Source organism: Phalacrocorax aristotelis, chromosome 7 (assembly GCF_949628215.1).
Source record: "Phalacrocorax aristotelis chromosome 7, bGulAri2.1, whole genome shotgun sequence".
Classification (NCBI taxonomy): Eukaryota; Metazoa; Chordata; class Aves; order Suliformes; family Phalacrocoracidae; genus Phalacrocorax; species Phalacrocorax aristotelis.
In genome coordinates this window covers 10814806-10835646 of record NC_134282.1, presented here as the reverse complement: position 1 = coordinate 10835646, position 20841 = coordinate 10814806, and the positions used below count along the sequence as shown (strand labels likewise).

Sequence of the window (20841 nt, the reverse complement as noted above, 5' to 3'; positions counted from 1 at the left end):
TTCTGTTCAAATTCTCTTCAAATTCAAATTTTTAACTCTGCTAGAAAAATTAGGTTTTTCATCTGCTTTAGGAAGAACACACAATTTCAAAAGAATGTCTCATGTTTTAGTAACTCTCCCTGTTCAACACCTTCATAAAAACACCTTACTTTTGCAGATGAGACCTTTTAAAATACTGATTACGTGCATGTACTTTTATCACGTAACTGCTTTCTGTCCCTGAGGCTACAGTTTTTTATGAACATAGTGAACAGGACGAGCAGTGGGCAACTCTTTGTTAGTTCATTACTGCAGGTGAGCATATTACAAATGTGGTGGAGAAAATCCCACTCTGCCAATCACGGTGAGAAAATCTGTATTTAGCTGAACAACAGTGGCACTTGCTGCACTGTGGGCTGTGTCCAGTCCTCAAAACACTGGACTACACACAGCTCTTAAAAACATCTGAACAGTTATGAGAAGCTTTTTTAGTTTTTGTTTTCATTTTGTTTTGGTAAAAGAGCTCTAACTCAACCTCCATAAAGGATTAAATCAACATAGTGCCTGCCTCCATAATACAAGCACAAATTGCACATAAACAAAAAGCCAGCAGAAAAAAACCAATCTCCTGCAAAATCACGTATATGAAATCAAATAGTATACATAGCATGTCATTCAGTATATTAACCTTTTTTTCAGTTTTGTCGAGTTTTTCTGCCTGCAGTGTATTTGCCAAAGTAATCCGTAGTCTCTTTAAAAGCACAATTACATTGCTGCACAGTAACCCAGTATTATTTGCAGTAGAATGCAATTCATTAAAAATGCATAGAATCACCACTTACCATCACACCTGAGAAACAGATCCCTTCAAAATACCACACGTAGTTGGGAAGCTGGTAACTGGCAGCGTGTGAAGCTTTCCCATTAGGGAAGTATAATAGGATGTTAACAACAATACTCCAAAGGGCAAGAGGTATCAGCAGACAGCTCAAACAGCTTCCACATGTCTCTAAAGCCATCTCTCAAGAACTTTAGAAGTTTTGCTCTTCTGAACTAACAAAAGATTACAAGGTTTTAAATATGAAAAGTATTTTGACCTCCTCAGTTTGATTCAGTCATTTCGTATTCACAGGAACTGGGTGACTGGGATATGATTCCAGAGATGGAGAAGTGGAAGTGCTTAACAGTTAGCAGAACAATAGATGAATATCGCTGTCTAAACTCATTGTCCTTTCCAAGCATGTGTCTTTAAGTAGCAGTTTCCTTTCTAAAAGATCCTCCTTTATGATCTTCCAAATGAAATATGTCTAGAAGTCAGACTCAGGAAGAAAGTTCAAAAATCTCATTTCCTGGTGACTGCTTAGAAACGTGCCCCTCCTGAGAACACAGATTATATTGAAGATGTTCTGTGACATGAGGCAGGTTGCTCAGCCCCACTGCAGCTCAACATTTTTTCTACCTTACACAGGGAAGGGAGCTGTCAAATGATAAATATGTCTAAGCTTCTGTATAGAAGGCCACATATTGCCTCACACTACAGAGGATTAATACCAGAACTTGGCAGATACGGCCCTAAGGGGGAACCAACACTTGCTGCTAACTTGGGGCAGCCTCACAAAAACACCAAGCTGAGTCTCAGCCACTTTGCAGAGAGTACAGAAGCCCAGATAACACTGGTTAGAAACTGCCAGGCAGACTTATTGTCACATTCTAATTACTTTTCTGGAGCATTACGCAGCTGAACTGTTTCATGAATTAAATCCTGCTATTTCTCATGTTGTTTTACTCTGTGTTTACGGCCGAGTATGCATAGCTACAGTTCTGACCTAAGTACTTGTACAGGACAAAAGGCCTGGCTCTTTTTTTAAATGCCTGCTGTTTCGCACTGTGCAAAGCCAAAGCCAGACAGTTTCTCCATTTTCATGCGTCATCGTTCCCTAAGCCTGAAGCAACTAAACATCCATCCCAGTAACACAGAGGCAGGACTGTCTGAGTGCTCACAGGACAAACCAAGCCTTCTTCCCACGCTCCTGTGAACATCAGAAAAGTAACTCAAGAATGAGCTTAGGGTTTACTCAATAGGAAAACTGTAGTCAGAGAACAAAAAAACTGAGGCTCTATCAAAAGCGAGAAGGCTGATTTTAGAAGCAATGATGTCATGCTATATTTTCCTTCTGTTTCCTCATGAGTTGTTTTAGGCTCTGCAATGAGTCTTCTCTCATGATCTCATAAAAGCTGTTTGGGTTGCATTTTGTAACTAATTCCTTCCTATTGCTTCAAATTAGATCACCCGAGGAAATGGGCATGGTGGTACTCATGCAATTACACCATTTTTCTATCCATTTTCTGCTGTGACTCTCCCCTGTTTCTCTCTGCCCTTCTTTTTCTAAAAGGTTTCATTTTGAAGTCTTCAGACTTTACTCTGAGGATCTTCCCATATTTCCTGTTTTACTTGCTAATCACTATAGACATTTTTTTCAGGGCTCCCTCTAATCAAAATTAGTGCCAAACCTTCCTTTACAGGCTCACAGGCATGGACAGAATTCATATCAGCACTATGCCTTATAGATCAGCGAAAAGAGCAGAATTAAAAGCAGGTACATCACATCCCCAGGACTGATTTTTTTATCACAAAACTCAGAGATCAGGTAATAGACTGAAATATTTTTTTTTTCTGAAAGCAAAGGCCAAAAGTATTAGTGAGCAGCTTAATTTATAATGAGATTTGCTGCTACTTCCCATATAATCTGTTCTGATTAGAACAAACTTACTTGGAAGATGACACCTGAAACCGCATTCGTTCTGCAGTACAGCAGTCCGCATCGTTACTTATTTTGTATTTAGACTGAGTTCTGCAAATACAAAATCAAGGTGTATTGTTTTTCCTAGAATAGGAAGCACCCATTTTTATACCAAGTATTAAGCAAACCTGGCAACCCGTTTCTCGAATATCTTACCAATTGTTGCAAGACTGCTTTCCTGTTGCTGTCACTGTCCATGAGATGAAGCCGAGCCCATTACCAGAAAGCCATGTTTACTCTGGTAGGTGACTTCTCTGCTAACTGAAATGAATTTAACCTAAAACAACCAATTCTCCAAAACTCCCACAACACTGCCTTATGCATCAGGCAAAGGAATTCAACTAGCTTTTTTTTTTTTTTTTTAAAGACAAGCTAAAAAGTGAGTAGTGATTCTGTGCATTAGTCCTATATGGATCTGAGATAAAGTTTTAATTCTAAACTCTAGCCTAATAATTTTGTCCACTGGAATTTCTAAAATTTTTTCAGTTCTTCAATTAGTTGTGTGTACTAGAAAGAAAAGTAACAAATTATGCAGGCATAAAGGCAAAAATCTTTAAGTCGCATGGGAATTATACCCTATTCCATCAAGACCCTCTTCTCCTCCTCTCACTCCACACTTAAACTTACAGACCCTTTTTCAGACAGTGTTTCTTTACATATAAAGACACCATACTGCACAACAGCATGAAATTTTGTATGCACACACATATTTCTTCTTCCTCCCATTGCAGGGCAAGACAGGGATAAACACAACAAGCAGAAACAATGTTAAAGACCGCCCTCAACTACTTCTATGTATTTCTGTATGAATAAATGGTATTGCAAGAAGCAGATATCCTGAGATTCTAAACACAAACATTTCCCATCTGTGAGTTCTTTTGTTGCTGTGGATGTGTGTGTGCATTTTCATAGTTAATTTCTTGTTTTTCAGATATGTATTTGTACTGGGCAGACTTGGCTGTGAGGACAGCCTGACATATACCTCAAGTTTCTGGCTACCTTTAAAGACCACCCGCCTAGTTACAAATAGCACTACATTGGCACTGAAACCCATGGGAAATTAATTTCTCTTTATGGGAGAAGAACTTAGTTTTCAGAATAACTGCTAGGTTCCAAAACGGAGCAATAATTGTAATCAGCCTCATTTCCTTGAAATAAATGGCATGTCACATTTTGTTTTTCAGTTGAAAAATGCCATTGCCAGCAGCATACTGACCTTTCCAGCAATGCTGCTGGCAGCATATGATTCAGATTTACTTTACCTTGTGATAAAACATTCACTGTAATATGCTACAAGCCACACTTCAGAGGTTCTTGCACAGTATCTTAGAATACTGCCTCCAGGCTGCTTACTGGTAAAGTCAAATATTTCAGATCAATCTATCACTGCTGACCTGAATATGCACTGTATTTTCTGGACACTGCTACGCCTGGGGCTCTGCCAAATGAGGTAGAAACCAGGACCCAGACCTACATTTTGTTTTGTGTCAAGACTCTGATTAAGCAGTCAGGAGGAAAGTGCCCCTTAGGAGAGCAGCAGAAGGGACACAGATGTGGCTCAAGGGCAGGGGGACCTCCCTCCGCTCCTTGGAATGGCCATCAGCAGTGAACTGCTAGCCCAGACCCAGGACTAAGACTCCTCATACACAGCTGTCGTTGAACCATCATATCCTTGTTGATGCACAATTGCCTGGCTCAGCTAAATGATCTAAACCAAACAGTGAAGCAGTTCCCACTCTGACAAAGCCTGCTGGATAGGAAAAGTGCATTATAACCTGACTGTTTTATATCCATATTCTCATGCCACCACAGTCCATTACTCTAAGGCCAGGAAAGTAGTGTTTCAGCATGGGCAGGGAAAGAATCGCTGACACCTGCTGGGTATTTTTAATACAAATCTTTATTTGTGAAATACAGGAGAAGTCCAGAAAAATCCTGAAAAGGTCAAGTGCCTGTATCTGCCCTTGATCATCCACATTTTATTGCTGCTTTGTTTTTCCTCCAGTTGAGTATTCATTTATACCCACGCCAGACTAGATTGGGTTTGTGTCCATTCGAACATCAGAATGAAAGTGCAACTTTATTGGGAAAGCAGCATAAATTACAGAGCTGTTTTGTCAGTAGAAAAAAAAAAAAAGCAAGCATCTTTTAGTGATGTATTCAGGCAGTTGCCCATAATAAGATGAAATGAACCAAAGAAGTTCAGGATACATTTTGCCTTTAGATACAGGCAGGTTAGTGGATAAATCTGCATATGACTCTGACAAAGGCTGGCCCCAAGTCAGTTAAGTTGGTGGCAACATCACAGATTGACAACAAACCATGTGCATTTTTGTATGCATGGAATATTAAAAATAACCAACACAGAATACTCAAAACATGCACCGACGTCAACGCATTGTCAGGTTTCTAGCAAACGTATGTCTGTGAGGGGAATAAAAAGAAACACACATTAAGAGGAAGAATGCTAATATTGTATCCAACATTAAGAGCTAAAATTAACCTGACCACATTTAGACAATCTCAGCACAACTCTTATACTGCAGTTACAGCATGGAAGGCAGGAATGAGAAGACAGTAACAGCTTTGAAAGAGCCGCAACATCCAACTATGTCAATTAAAAATGTAAAATGCACTCTTAGCCACAATGATATAAATCATATCTGGTTCATACCTTAAGCCATTGCTATTCTAACACTACCACTACAATACTGATTTTAACATGCTCAAACTGTTTAACAGGACTCTAAAGAAATTTGGAGGAAATTCCCCTTCCTCAGTCAAAAAAAAAAGCCACCCTCAAAAACCCCTTCAGATCTATCTGCAGGTTTTGTTAGCTATGTGCAATTTAGTTCCTTCTCTTATTCTATTTTTACTAAGCAAAGGCAAGCATGCTGCAGTTTTCATTACATATGGCATATTCTCAGTAGCCTATTAGCTGCTGCGAGCAAAATACAAGGCTAAAGCAATATAGTTAGAACATGCAGCCTACCACAGAACTGCACCACACTATGCAACAATGGTTTAGGCTATGGCAAAGAGCACCACCACCACCAGGAGATTTGTATTTCAGCTTTATGACCTATATAGTGCTGATGGCCCCATGTGACATCGGGGAGGGGAAAAAGCCTGCCAGCTCCCATGCAGACTAACTTCACTGTGACAGCTGAGGAATCAGCTGAAAGCAGGTCATCAAATACTACATGAAAATGCTGAACACATTAAGGCTAGAAAAAAGTTGTACGCTGAATCGTTGCTTAAGAATACCTAAAAAACAGCTGCTGAGTAAGACGTTACAGTAGCATCAGTAACAATAGCGTTTCGTGTTCATCTGAGGAAGCATAGTTATAACTACAAATGGCTTACCTCCTCGTGACTGCAGCACAACCCACAGAGTCCTCCAAGAATGCCGTTGATTATCTGTATGAAGCACAGAATGAACTCTATTCCTCCCAAGACAAGGAGGATGGAAAAGAGGGTGACGTTCCACTGCACAATGTTTTGAGGTTCTTTACATTCTGACCACTTGTTATACTCAAACAAGTATCTGTGTACAACAATTAAAAGCATATTAACATAGTGACAGAGTGGGATGCTTACCAGATGCTAGAACCAGATTACATCTGGTCTGTAACTGTATCAAGGATGACCACTCTGAGTGGGAATAGAACATGCAATGGTTTATTCCACACAAGCTTTGCTCTGTTTAAGAACATGTCGAACTACCAATCATACATTTTTGTTAAGTCTTAATTTCTTTCAAAAAATATCTAAGCTATAAAGATGAAATCTTCTATTACTGATTAAAGCAAGACACAAGCTCAAGAATGCTGAAAGAGCAAAACCTATTTCTCAAAACAATCACAGAGCTTTTCAGGACTAGGCCTTTATTCTAAAGACAGCAATTCAGTTACTGATCTGAGGCAAATGTGTCCCTTCCTCTCTTGTGCTGCTGTCTTTGGGCCCTCACACGCCTACTGTGGAAGAACCAAACAGAACAAATTTAGAGGGGTACTGCAGTATTCCAGCTGCTACTTCTCACCCACACCTTCAGAACATCAGCACTGATGAGCCTTCAGCAAGGACTTAACTCAGTTCTATACTCAGCCATAGTTGGGGGGATGTTGGAGGAAGAAAGCTCCCCCTTGGGAGAGATGCAACTGAAGTATAAAATTCAAACTCTCTGCTACAAAGGATCTTTATGTGGCTTCTTAGTACTCAAACTGTTTCTAGCCTGGCATCAGCCATAAACTGTTACTAGAAACAGCCTCGAGGTTGCCAACCATACAGACACTGTAAAAGCATGTCATGATCCCAATAGAATCCTCTTCCAACCTACAGGATTTGTGGGGATTAATGGGCATAGCATACAACTCAGCTACATAGGCTTGGTTTGCTGAACCAAGGGGTTGGAGAAGCCTTATTAGGCTAATTAGGGATAATTAAGAACTTCTGACTCTCCCCGCCCCCGCAGCATACAAAGATTCTTATGAAACTTTTCTAGTTTCATTCACAAGGGTTCCATGCCATTGTCACTGATGAAGTTTATTATGCCAGTTCACACTGATGCAAAGTACCTTCAGGAACAAGTCTCACAACACAGATTCTTACACAAATATTCATTAAAAAATCTATTCATAGTTCGTAAATCCCTCAAAATCCTAAAACTTTATGTTAGAGATGTTCATGGACATGAACACTATGTGGTATATAGATATTATTATGTATATATGTTCAGATGCCTTTTTGTGGGACAGAGGATTTATATTGCTTTGGTTTTAAACTATAGCAGCATTGGTAACTGACACCATCTGTTTAGTTCTTAGTGAGTGAGAAGCATAAACTTATGAAACAATCTTGGTATATGTTACTGATATTTCTGAAAGGTACTGGAATAAAGACCACATGTACATGGGAGAAGATACAACATCCTCATGAACTTACCCCCCAGAGGACTCAGCGAAAGGATAGATCCAGTTTCTTTCTAGGTGAGTAGAACAATACGGTCCATGAGCCAAACCCAGTGCTGAAATGATTATACAGTATCCAGAACCAAGGATCCCAATAAAGGCTGCCAGAACTGAGGACAGCATCTGCATAGCAAAGAGACATGAACTTTCAACACAGCCATCACCTTGTCTTTGGGATTACCTGGGACTGGAGCGTAAAGGCTCACTTACCGCACAGCTTTTCCCACAGTCCGCATGGCCAAAGCACCCACAACAGTCATCATTGTGAAGCCCAATGAGTACTGCAGCTGGAATGAGTACCTAGGTACAGAGCAAACAAACCACACTGCTCTATTTTGTTGCACAGGCAGGGCAGATAGAACAATCCTCACATTACACTGATTTATATTGCTTCTTGGCAAGGGAGTGGGGGGCAGCCTGTATAGATTATTCAGTTTTACTCCTATTTAACACAGTAGGCATCTTGCTACTGATATCAGTAACACCAACACCAGGATAAGCATATTTCTATTTCCGCTTTGTATATACACAGCATTTAAGTGCATAAAGAGCCTGTTGATAAAGAGCCTGCTGTGGTATTGCTGCAATTTAAAGTACTTCAACTTTAAAAGTTTGTTCACGTTAAAGGCTGTATCCTGCAAATAAAATGCTTTGTAAAAAACACATTCACTTTCTGCCAAATGAGGACTACAAGATAAGTCTCAGTTATTTTGTTTTAAAAAAAGAAAAACAAAACAAAACAAAACACAAAAAAACAAGCTACTAACATATTAGTTACTGAAGAGTAGTCATCATCACCTGTGTGACAAACCAGTCTGACTAGAGTAGGAAGTCTAGGAATATTTTGCCCAATTCACACAAACATCTAATTACAGATATTTAGCTTTTTCTAGGTTTTCACACCCAGTTTCCTGTGACAAATGCAAAGTAACAAAGCAGAAGGTATCTGCAAGAAACGCAAGTCATCCATACTCCAGAGCTTTGAGCGTAAAATCAAGGAGCAGAGTTGATTAAACAGAGTACCCTCCACACCAGCGTTAACAGGACTCGATAGTAGTTTGCATTTGTAAAGACTCTACAACCAGGAGTGCCTCCAAAAACCATAAGGAACGAGCAAAGTGTTATATGCAAACTGCACAGATTTACTTAACAAGATATTAAAATAAAAGCTATCCAGTTGAACAGTCACCTACTTTTCAGCCCTTACTCAAACCTATTGCTAAACCCCAATGCTGCAGGTCCAGAAGAGGTTGTACAAGTGGGTTCCAGGAAGAGTTCAATTGATTTCACTTTTATTATTCTGTGTAAAGCCCAGTCTTTGCAACCCCCCATCTAGGTTCCAATGGGAATAACACAGCCGTAAGCACCTCTTACAAGACAGGAGGCCTTGCTATGCAACTGTTTTCAGCCTCTGATTTGCAGACACCTTGATCTGTAGCCTATTTCTAAAGGACTTTTAAAAGCAAATGAAACAGGAAGCCTGGAGACAAGGAACTTAAGTATGCTACAATGTGGTCCACAAAAATGAAAAAGTAGAAAATAATAGCTTCAGATTAACAATGTCCCACAACAAACACACTCAATTCTTCATCCTTTGCTGTTACTCAAATGCAAAGCTTTGATAACTGCCACTCAATTCCTCTGAATAAAGAGCTAAGGCAGAGAAACAGCTGTCAATATCTCAGATAGTAGAAATTAAGGCATTGTAACTAAATGCTAGTTACCTAGGGACATTTAAAAATATAATAGTTCGATAATTTAACAAAAAATGTAAGATTTAACCCTTTACAGGAACTGCGACACACTGAGAAAGAAACCACTAGATTATTACTTACCAACAAGCCTCCACCTAGAATGCCATGAAGGCACTCCACATATTTGCCAAGATGATGCTCTGAAGCAAATCTTGTTTCGCCATTGGGAAAATAAAGTAAGATGTTGGCCACGATGCTCAGCAAGGCAAGGATGAGCAACTTATAACCAATACAACTAGCGCACCTTCCAAAGCACATGTCCTCAGCTTTACAAATCCTTGTTCCACTAGTCCAATGCAACCTATCTCATACCTGTCCACACCTAAAAGAAGAACAGCCTTTATTCTCACCTCCTTAAATACTCAGGGTTCCCTAGCTACCTGGATGACGTTTACACTTCTTCATAAACACCGTTCCCAATTCCACAGTGAGGGAACAGGGATGGCAGACCGCCACCACCCTTTCTAAATGCAATAATTGTTGTCAAACCAAACGCAATCAAGGAAATATGAATACTAGGTGATTTCACTCTAATATACAGTGCTTGGAACGATCACCAGTGAACATGATTAGACATGAACAACAGGCTTAAACCACAATATAAGTTCTGTTAGGAACTGAAGGAAAAAGGTTTTGTTTTCTTTGTTAGAAGCAGCTTTAACTTTTAGGTTTATAGACTGACTCAGAACAACCTGAAGCCAGGGAAAGGCTCAGTTGACTTCAGCTGTACTGAGTCAGAGTTTTGAGTATAAATAGAATAAGGACTACGGCAATGAGGAGTATGTAGAGCAACCTCTCACTTTGCTGTCCTGCCGACGGAATAAGAGCAAACCTCATCAGGAGGTTGGAAAACAAATAAAATGGACAGGTAGGCTTCTAAGGAGTGTCCTTGTTCTTGCCATTATAAGACAAGCTGATTTAGATTAAGAGCCATTTGTTAAAGCTAAATGAGGCAGACACTGGTGAAAAATACTACTTCAAGAGGAGGATTATAAAAAACAGTCCTTGCACTGAAATTTCATGTATAGAAATACAAAAAAAAGAAAGCCCTGAACAGAGAGAAATATATTATATCAGGGGTTTCCTAATTGTGCTACATGTACCAGTAACATTAATTTGCATAGAAAATGGAGATATAAAGGGACCTGGAAAAAATTAAGATATAGCCTTCTCTCTTTTTCCTCATGCAAATTTTGCTAAAATAGCCAAAAGTTTTCTTCTTCACATACATACAGCTCAAGACAGAGGCATGAGCTGCCATGCCCACTACTATCACATGACAGAAGATAACTAAGAAATGCACAGGCCTGGACTAGATTTGGGAGGTGCTGCTGCCATCATCATAATACAATGTAATTCTCACTGCAAAAACAGTAGCTAGACAAACTGAGTTTGGGAACATACAGAATATTAGGAGACCATAGTGAGACTTTTAAAATTATTTAGGGGGGAAAAAAAAGAGGTTTTGATTTGGAGGTGTATTTTTTTAAGCAGCTAAATAACACTGTAAACAGAAGTCCAAATCAAATCCATGGTATTCCTGCAAGTGATATGAGCAACACTTGAGCTGAGAGAGAGCAAGCATGTTCAAGTGTGCAAAAAGAAAAGGGGAGGGGGGCGCGGAAGAGCAGTCTTGTGCAGATGTGGTTTTGTGATGTAACTTCTCCGGGTATTGTAGCTGTTGACCTTGGAGACTTCCTTCATGATGAGAAATATCCTCCAATTGCAGAAACAGAGGTTTACCATTATTGTGCACTTCACCTCTGATGACTAAAACGAGCATAAACATCATCCTGCAAGTTTCCTCTGCAGAATTAGATGGCTGCTCAACTGAAAACTCCCTTTATTGTGTCATGCTAAAAAATCCAAACCACTCCCTGCCAAAAAACACAACCCAACCCCCCACCCTCCACTACCACACCGTACATACAGTGGCTGGGAATTAGGTTTAAAATCTGTTCTATTTATAACCTGTATAATTGTTTTCAAAACACTTGATTTGAAATAAGATTTCACATAATCGAGAACTTCCTATATTTAAAATCAATTCTGTACAGTATCAAGCCTGCTGATTGCATGGGCTTTGCAATCTGCAGTTACTACAAAAAAAACCAAACAACCCAGACAATACAATAGCAGTTCAGATCACCCTCCTATATAATCATATAGGTTATAAAAATCTTGAGCTTGTTTACTTTTCATGCCTGTTTGCTTTGTAAATCCTAATTTTACTGCTTGGTAAAGCAAGCAGTGGTGGATCTTTTTAAATGCGTTGTGGGCATGTCAAGTTTTAAATTATTAAACTGGCCCATGCACAAGCAGTAGCCCAACATGAGCTTCTCATCAATCTGATGAACAGAAGGGCCCAAACTGTAGCTTGTGACATGCTCCAGCACCATGAGATGGCAGAGTTTACACTAGTGTAAACAAAACTGTAATTAGGTTTTAAGTCTTTTAGACAAGAACCACAGTGTTTTCACTTAAAGAGGTAAGATAATGGCTTACTCACTCACAGATGCTTGCCCATGGGAAATGCCAATAGTTCTCTCACAGGACTGTTCCTCTAGCTTTGATGCCTGTTCCTGGACAAAGAATACATATTAAGAGGCAATCAACCACCCAGCCCTATTAGAGACAATACAAGTTTAATTCTAGGATAAAGCCTAACTTTAGACTGTAGGCCTAGTCCTCAGCTCTGGCTGACAGACACCTACTGCAATGTGGTACAGGAAGCACAAGACAATCAAGGGGGCAATGAAGCAATTTTGATAACACACTCTAAGATCCAGCAGGTAAGACTATTATGAAAGTCTTCCATATCCTCTCCTGGCAGAAGGGGGCTGGTTAATAAGCAATTAAAGCAACTGGCTTGTATCCCCAAATCATCAGTCCTGCAGGATAAAGTTTCTCAGCAGAACAGTGCTACCTGGAGCAGGACACTGACGTTTCATGCCAGAGAAGTGGCTAAAGTTAGGTGCCTTGTCCAGCTACTAAGGTATCTAACACCAAGCTTAATTTCACATGGGGTCCAAGGATCCAGCAGCCCCTCTATAAAACAAAACACACCACCTCAATAGTCATTGTTGCTTTCCCTCTTCTACTGTAGTAAGAGGACAGAAGCCTGCTTCTTTCACAAAATAAAGATGTTAGGAGGAGACTAGTGCTTCCTGATGCCAAAAAGTGGGAGATGTCACAAATAGTAGAAGAGCTCTCTAAATTCAAGCTCTCAAAAGCTGAACATTCTTCAGCTTTCTGTACCTGCTCCTCGACCTGCATGACAGGAGTAACAGAAATTACTTTCTCTAGTTCAGCAGTGTGTTGGAAACCCTCGTTATATTTTTTGACAAGTTCTACATTTACCTATTGCAGAGAGGAGCAGTTTTTCAGAGACCGTCAAAGTTACCACAACGTGCAGTGAGGAAACCTCCCTCAAAAAACCAGACAATTTTATCAAGAAAAAGAAAACTGTGAAGCATCACATTTCTCCTACAAAAGCAAATTACTTCAACATTGCAGAGATGTGACGAGGAAGGCCAAGGCCCACTTGGAATTAAATCTGGCAAGGCATGTCAAAGATAACAAGAAGGGCTTCTTTAAATACACCAGCAGTAAAAGGAAGACTGGGGATACAGTGGGCCCACTGCTGAACAAGGAACAGGCCCTGACGACGCAGGATGCAGAGAAGGCAGAGTTACTGAATGCCTTCTTTGCCTCGGTCTTTACTGCTAAGGCTGGCCCTCGGGCATCTCAGCCCCCAGAGAAGAGAGGAAAAGTCTGGAGAAAGGAAGACTTACCATTGGTTGAGAGGATTGGGTCAGAGATCACCCATGCAAACTGGATCCTTGCAAACCCATGGGGCTTGATGGGATGCACCTACGAGTGCTGAGGGAGCTGGTGGATGTTCTTGTTGAGCTACTCTCCATCATCTTTGAAAGGTCGTGGAGGACAGGAGAGGTGCCTGAGGACTGGAGGAAAGCAAATGTCACTCCAATCTTCAAAAAGGGCAAGAAGGAGGACCTGGGAAACTACAGGCCAGTCAGCCTCACCTCCATCCTGAGAAAGGTGATGGAGCAGTTCGTTCTGGAGGTCATCCCCAGGCATGTAGAGGACAAGAAGGCTATCAGAAACAGTCAATATGGATTCACCAAGGGAAGCTCATGCTTGACCAACCTGATAGCCTTCTATGATGGCATGACTGGCTGGGTCGATGAAGGGAGAGCAGTGGATGTTGTCCATCTTGACTTCAGTAAGGCATTCGACACTGTCTCCCATAGCCTCCTCACAGGCAAGCTAAGGAAGTGTGGGTTGGATGAGTGGACAGTGAGGTGGATTGAGAACTGGCCCAACAACAGAACTCAGAGGGTCATGATCAGTGGGGCAGAGTCTGGATGGAGGCCTGTCGCTAGTGGTGTTCCCCAGGGGTCTGTGCTGGGTCCAGTCCTGTTCAACGTATTCATCAATGACCTGGATGATGGGATAGAGTGTAACCTCAGCAAGTTTGCTGATGATACCAAGCTGGGAGGAGTGGCTGATACACCAGAAGGCTGTGCTGCCATCCAGCGAGACCTTGACAGGCTGGAGAGCTGGGCCGAGAGGAACCTGATGAAATTCAAGAAAAGCAAACGCAAGGTCCTGCACCTGGGGAAGAACAACCCCATGCATCAATACAGGCTGGGGGCTGAACTACTGGAAGCAGCTCTGTTGAGAAGGACTTGGGAGTGCTGGTGGACAAGCTGACCATGAGCCAGCAATGTGCCCTTGTAGCCAAGAAGGCCAATGGTATCCTGGGCTGCATTAAAAGGAATGTGGCCAGCAGATCGAGTGAGGTTATTCTCCCCCTTTACTCTGCCCTAGTGAGACCACATCTGGAGTATTCTGTCCAGTTTTGGGCCCCCCAGTTTAAGAACAATGCGGAACTGCTTGAGCAAGTCCAGCAGAGAGCTACCAATATGATCAGGGGGCTGGAGCATCTCCCTTATGAGGAAAGGCTGAGAGAGCTTGGTTTGTTTAGCCTGGAGAAGAGAAGACTGAGGGGAGATTTCATCAATACCTATATGTATCTAAGGGGTGGATGTCAGATTGATGGGACTAGGCTCTTTTCAATAGTGCCCAATGACAGGAGAAGGGGCAACGGGCACAAGTTGGAACACAGGAAGTTCCACCTCAATATGAGAAAAAATTTCTTTCCTGCACGGGTGCCAGAGCAGTGGCACAGGCTGCCCAGGGAGGCTGTGGGGTCCCTTCCCTGGAAACATTCAAACCCGCCTGGACGTGTTCCTGTGCCCCCTGCTCTGGGTGTGCCTGCTCAAGCAGGGGGGTTGGCCAAGATGATCACCAGAGGTCCCTTCCAACCCCCACCATTTTGTGATTCTGTGAACTACAACCACATCTAGCACCTCCACCCTAAGCCAGATTCCCAGAGTGATTCATCATAATCAACAGAAGAAACTGAATTGCAACAGAAAAGTGCCATAAAAAAAAAAAAATGAGATCTCTGACTACACTAATATATTTTAATGCCCACAGTAATCCTGGAAACATCCATACCCCTTTACTAAAGAGGAAATCAAGAGGGGCAGGGGGGAATCATATCTGCAAAATTAATACAGAAGCGGTCAGGCAGACCCAGACCCATCACATCAGAGTCAGCACGCTCTCAAGAACAGGGTCATGCAGACTAGGCTTAGTTTCCCTGACTGGACACTAGGCACGCTACCATATTAGAACTTGTTGCACATGTACGCTGTAAGGCTCCTGTGCTCTGAGGATGCCACAGAACCCTCTTTCCTTAGCTTGTCGGTACACAGTCAGGACAGTCTGGCTGCTATTCCCTTAATGGAAATGAAGTTATTATATTCTGCTATGCCAAATCCCCAGTGTTAATCTTGCTTATCTCCCTAAACTGAATGTTGCTGTTTTACCATTTTAGCACCTAAAGATGTTCTCATAACCAGGCAAAGGCTAAAATATTCACAATGAAACATTTCTGCCATCAATGTTTTCTGAGCAAATATAAAGCACTCTCCTGTTTTAAATTAAAGATGACAAAAAAATGGAAAGATATTTCTCTATTGAAAAGGACAATGTGTTTCTTCCCAGTAGTTTCTCCTAACATTCCAAATGGTCAGCCCTGCTGTTGTACTCTGCCTTATAGCCACTCCTAGGCATGGTTTGCTAAAAGACACAGTGATTGAGATACAGCTGAAACAGACACATGACAAATGTCTTCCAATTACCTTGAAAGCAATCTAAAGAAAAAAACAAGAAGCCTTGAAAAAAATTGTTTTATATTATAAAAACTGGTCAGATATGAATCAAGGGGGATTTACTAATATCATTGTCATTCGGATGCCCTGCACTACAACTTCTACCAGAGTTTCTCATTAGAACTCTTCTTGCAAAGCTTCTGGTCCCACCCACCATCGGCAAAAGGTTAATAGGAGGGAATCACCTCTTGTGGAAACACTGGCAGGGCGTGGTAACTGAATGACATCTGTAGATGAGACACAGCCTGGGAAATAATAGCATGGGCTGCACAGGTGCATTTGGAAAGATGGGGCAACAGAATGCATGTGTATCCACACAGGTTATGAACTCACACTTGTATTCCCTTATAAGCTATTCTCATATTCTTCTCTTACTCTTTAGTACGTTACTGCTCAGAGGCAAATACTAGCACAGGCAACTGCTGGAAATGCACGATGAATGTGCAGTCACCTGTTAGCTAAGCTAGGGGAAGCCTCTTGGCCAGCTATTCAGACAGAGCTCTTGGTGAACTTGGGAACACCCATCACTTCCCTTTAATCAAATGGAGAAACACCCATCCGTGCTACCATCCATTTCTCAGTGTTCAAGTGATGCATTGCTCATGTTTTCCTGCCATCATCCACAAAAACACAATGCTGAAGCTATGATTATCCTCAGGCGTGCCACCTCGCAAGTGCATGTCAATCCGCAAACTCCACCTGGACAGCCATGAGAGGAAACAGCTCCCCTGAAGTCCCTGGGTCTATGGTCTCCTGACCACAGCAGAAGAAAGTTTCCAGATTACCTTTATTAATTACATGACAGATCCTTGGATGAACTAACGAGCTCCTTCTCAGAAGGAGCAACTACCTGTTGCCATGAGGCAGATCAGGGAACATAAAATCAATCACCCTTACACAGCTATAACACACATGCATACGCTTGCTTGCTATCTCTGCCATTCCTTTGAGACAGAAAACTCATCTGAACTAATAGAAGTCAGTTTGAAGGGAGCACTCACACTTTTATGCAACACCACACACTGACACACAGAGAGAAGATTTAATTTATTAGTAATAATGCTGACCTAAGAAGAAGTCAGCAATGATGCAACAAAAGTAGTTTTAACACTTAACCAACCAGCTTGGAGATTCAAAAGCTTACAATTAGGGCAGAGTTACCACTAAATGGGTGTATAGAAATTTTTCTCTCTAAAGAGCAGCTCATAAACCTTTCTTAAGAAGAACTATTACTGCCCCTAGACCTGCAATGCTACTGTAACATCATTCCACAAATCAAATAAACCACTTCAAAAAATTGTTTTCTGGTGACATATAAAAACCATGATGTAGCCTGCATTCATTACTTCTTGCAACAATGTTATTAGGATAAAAGTAGGACATAAGAAATGCTATTTCAGCCACAGCCTGGGGGTGAAACCTTGGCTATGCAGGATGACTAACAAAAGTTAGTTTCCCTTGGACTGTAGTTTTACAGAGGTTTGCTTTCTATATTTCTAGTCTATCCCTAAAATTATGACATTCTTGCAAAAGTTTAACTAGTGTGAAGCATTATCGCCACTGTACTATAAGCATACTCTGTTCTGTACGGTGTGTAACGGCTGTATGAATCAGAAAATTGTGATTAGCTTAGCATACGTACCTCTGGATAGCACAGCATCATGAACAGATGCTCTTTAGGCTTGAAGTGTGCCACTTTTGTGGCTCCCCTCCCCTGCAGCAATATGCTTAAAACAGATGTCCAGTAAAAGACATCCAATTCTGACACTTCAGAGAACATGGAACAAAAAAATACACAATTATGTCTTTGGCTTTTGTGGTGCAAAAGTCAATCATTAAGTATCTTTGTGTTTCTCGTACCGTGATGCTGTCAGTAGTTTTCTGCTTACCTCTAATCTAGCAAAAATTTATTACCTCTGTCATACCATGTATTTTAGATCTGCAGGCTCAAAAGAAAAGAAGAAAAGCAAATTTAATTGCCAATTTTGTTTCATTAGCATATGCTTCATGCACTCTTGTCTCTGATATCAGCCATTAGTAAGTTCACGCCAGTTAAAAACTTAAAATGGTTCTTGCTGAATGATCCCACAACTACTGCTTGGCTAGAATAAGCTATGTATTGATTCTGTAGGAGTGAAATGTGAAATTTAGTGTTTAAAATTAAGGTGTCTTTCATGTTATCATGACTGATATTGCAGCATGCTGTATTTGCCTGCAAATCTTTCAGCATCGGTAGCAATTGGATCACACACATCACAATCAGAAGAGCAAATCAGGCAAGACTGCAAGACTCTTGAAAGATGATTTCCTAAACTGCACTCCCACCCTTCTATCAACCTTTGCTATCATAATTTAAACTGGAACTCTGAAGTTCATTTAACAATATACACTCAGTGCATTGAATTTTTGCTACCAGCTGGTCCTTAAAAGAGCTGTCAATCATACGGCCGACTATTTCATGGTCATGTTCATACACCAGGCCCATCAAGACCTCAAAAATGCTTTACAGATGTAGCACGCATTTTTAATAGGGGAGTGTTAATTAAAAAAAAAAAAACAAACTACAGTTAAAGGATAAATCAGTCTACAGAAGATCCCTTTTAATCTGAGCAATATTTAATGAAGAAAAGCAGACAAAAATATTACTTAACACAGATTATGTTTTAATTAATTCTTAGGGGTTTTTTTAAGGAAACATACTGGAACAATACAACTGAGGCTGTATTCTGCGTAGATATACAAAATACCTGTCTGCCATACAGTGCCTGTACTACATACAACGCTTCACTGGGGCTGCTCCTTTCACAGGGTCCTTCTAATTCATGTATGTGGTGCCATTCTAGTGAACTGCAGTTTGGTTTGGAAGATGGGGAAAGACTAAGTTCCTGAATTAGAAGTTTTATATTCCTTTGAACTATAATTACAGCTAAAAGTATTCATGTCACCAGTGCACCTGGAAGTTAATGCTGCAGAATGACACACATGTTCATTCCAGAGTAGTATTCCATTGCACAACCACCTCCTCAGGGGTCAGATCCTGCCCACAGGAATTTCTGCAACTGCTTGGAAGACAGAGCCCCAAGATTTCCACCAGCTCCCTCTAGTGATAACATGCTATGGCCAAACAGGCTCTGTTGTGACCACTCACCACTAGCTCCAGTGATGTCTGGATCTCAAGTCTTCTACAACAGCTCATGAAACACCCTCTTCAAGCAACAGGCACCACCCGCCCTCTGCATAAGACAACAACGCTTAGTAACATCTACTGATGGCACAGGAGTCAGGCACAATGCACTATGCAATAGTAGGAGCTGAACTAAGGCATCGCACCCACTGAGTCAAATCCTGAAGGCTTCAGTAGGACTGGATTTGGTTCAGGTGCTAGTTCCAGAAAAGAGCTCTTCCAGGAAGAGCACTACTATACGGTAAGTTAAAAAAGGAAGGAAACCAACTTTCTTCTTTTACAGATCTTCACAGCAGACAAGTAGTCCCACTCTGCTTTCCAGAAGCAAAGGCAAAGGAAACAAACAAAAACACTGGAAGTTTCCTCTAGAGGTGAGGAGACAAGAAAACAGGAAAAATTAAAAAAAGAAATCACAGCCTTTCCCTAGTGTCTGAGCTGAGTCAGGTGACACTTTCCTCCAAAAAGGCAGGCACTGACTTTGAGGAAACTGCAGCCATGTCAACAATAGCACTTGCCTGTCAGGCAAAACATCTTAGGGTTTTTGGGGGGTTTTTTTGTTTGTTTTGGTTGTAGGGGTTTGTTTTTGTTACTCTCCAACTCCTGAGATTTTGATCAATTACATTCTGCCCTAAGTTGAAGTCATAGGGCTTACTAATTGAGCACTACTCAGGGGCATACAGAAGGCTGCAGGAAGATTAAAACATGTCCTGAGGAACCATTACAATTATAAAACCATTACACAGTTCTTCAAATGCAGGATTTGAACATGGGTTGCTGCTTAATCCAGCCTATGATTAATGCCCAATGAATAATATAAAGAGACTATCACAACAGGAATGAGTTTCCATGCCACCTCATAGCAAATTTATTTTAGATCACGCAACTAAGCAAGCACAATACTCCTGTACCAACAGCACTGGAACAGCAGGCTAGTACGGCAGTACAGCACCACCACTTCTTTGCTACATACAGGTAATGCTGAGAACTGCTGGTTACATGGTCCTCACAGTCACTTCTACTGTGTCTGTGCTACAGTTGGAAAGTCCCGGCTTAACCATTTACTTTTCAAGCATTAAATTAAAATTATACCTCTCTGAGAACAGTTCAAGCAAAGCCAGGCTGCAGCTAAGGCTTGTTGATGATTCATCCTGTACTCCAACATATTTAGTAGCCCCTTTAAAAAGAATAAGCAAAGTTCTACAATGAGGCAGAATGCATATAATGCAACAAATCTCGCAAAATGTTTTCTGACACTTAATAGGAAGAATGCTTCTTTGCACATAAGCTGTCTTTGTGGAAATTAATTTAAATTCAACTTCAGAGGCCGTACTATTTTTCCTTGTAGAACTTTAATGCAGATACCTTGATGTTAGCAAGGTCAAGGGCTTGTTAATGACTGGAAGCAAGGGCTGAAGAAGCAGAAATTTGCTTGCGTGTCCTATAGATGCTCAAGAATAGGGCAATATGTTCTACTGAAAACACATCTCTGGACTCTGCAGGAAAGGCATGTGCTCATGTATGACACACCAAGGGCGGTAGGGTGCTCCTGCAGCCCTTAAGAGCATCACAAAAGGAAGGAAACAGGAAGAGGATTACTGTAGTGAATAAAACAGATGTACAAAAAGCAGAGTAAGCTTAATCTAACTCTTCACCATATCTGCTTTGGCTACATTTTTTTTAAAAAATTTTGCAAGCCTGTGTTGGCTCTCATCTTCCATCGGCAGGGACTACAATAGACATACTAAACTAGAAAAGATGCGTGACATCTAAAGAAAGCACAAAAACAGTGACAGGAACAGTTATAGAGTCCACCTGGCAGTTTGAGGAAGGAATACAGTTTTTCAGACAGCTCCAAGCCATCATACTCTCACCCCCTCACACTTCCTA

The 20841-nt window shown here is 41.1% G+C and overlaps 1 protein-coding gene across 7 annotated transcripts in view; it reads right to left on the bottom strand.

Moving 5' to 3' along the window:
• The window catches only part of TM4SF1 (transmembrane 4 L six family member 1), a 52731-nt gene that overhangs the window by 4982 nt on the left and 26908 nt on the right, over positions 1-20841 (bottom strand). The window contains exons 1-6 of one of the 7 annotated variants that reach the window (XM_075098743.1): positions 18919-19238; positions 17413-17537; positions 12018-12086; positions 7961-8050; positions 7725-7873; positions 6147-6327 (exon numbers count right to left, since the gene is read on the bottom strand). In XM_075098743.1, coding sequence (XP_074954844.1) covers positions 6147-6327; positions 7725-7873; positions 7961-8050; positions 12018-12086; positions 17413-17433 — 510 coding nt within the window. In that variant the 5' untranslated portion in view covers positions 17434-17537; positions 18919-19238. Of the gene's footprint in view, positions 1-821; positions 4000-4904; positions 5205-6146; positions 6328-7724; positions 7874-7960; positions 8051-9585; positions 10680-12017; positions 12087-17412; positions 18371-18918; positions 19239-20841 lie in introns of those variants that run through there. The other 6 variants (XM_075098739.1, XM_075098745.1, XM_075098741.1 and 3 more) reach the window with 6 other exon arrangements.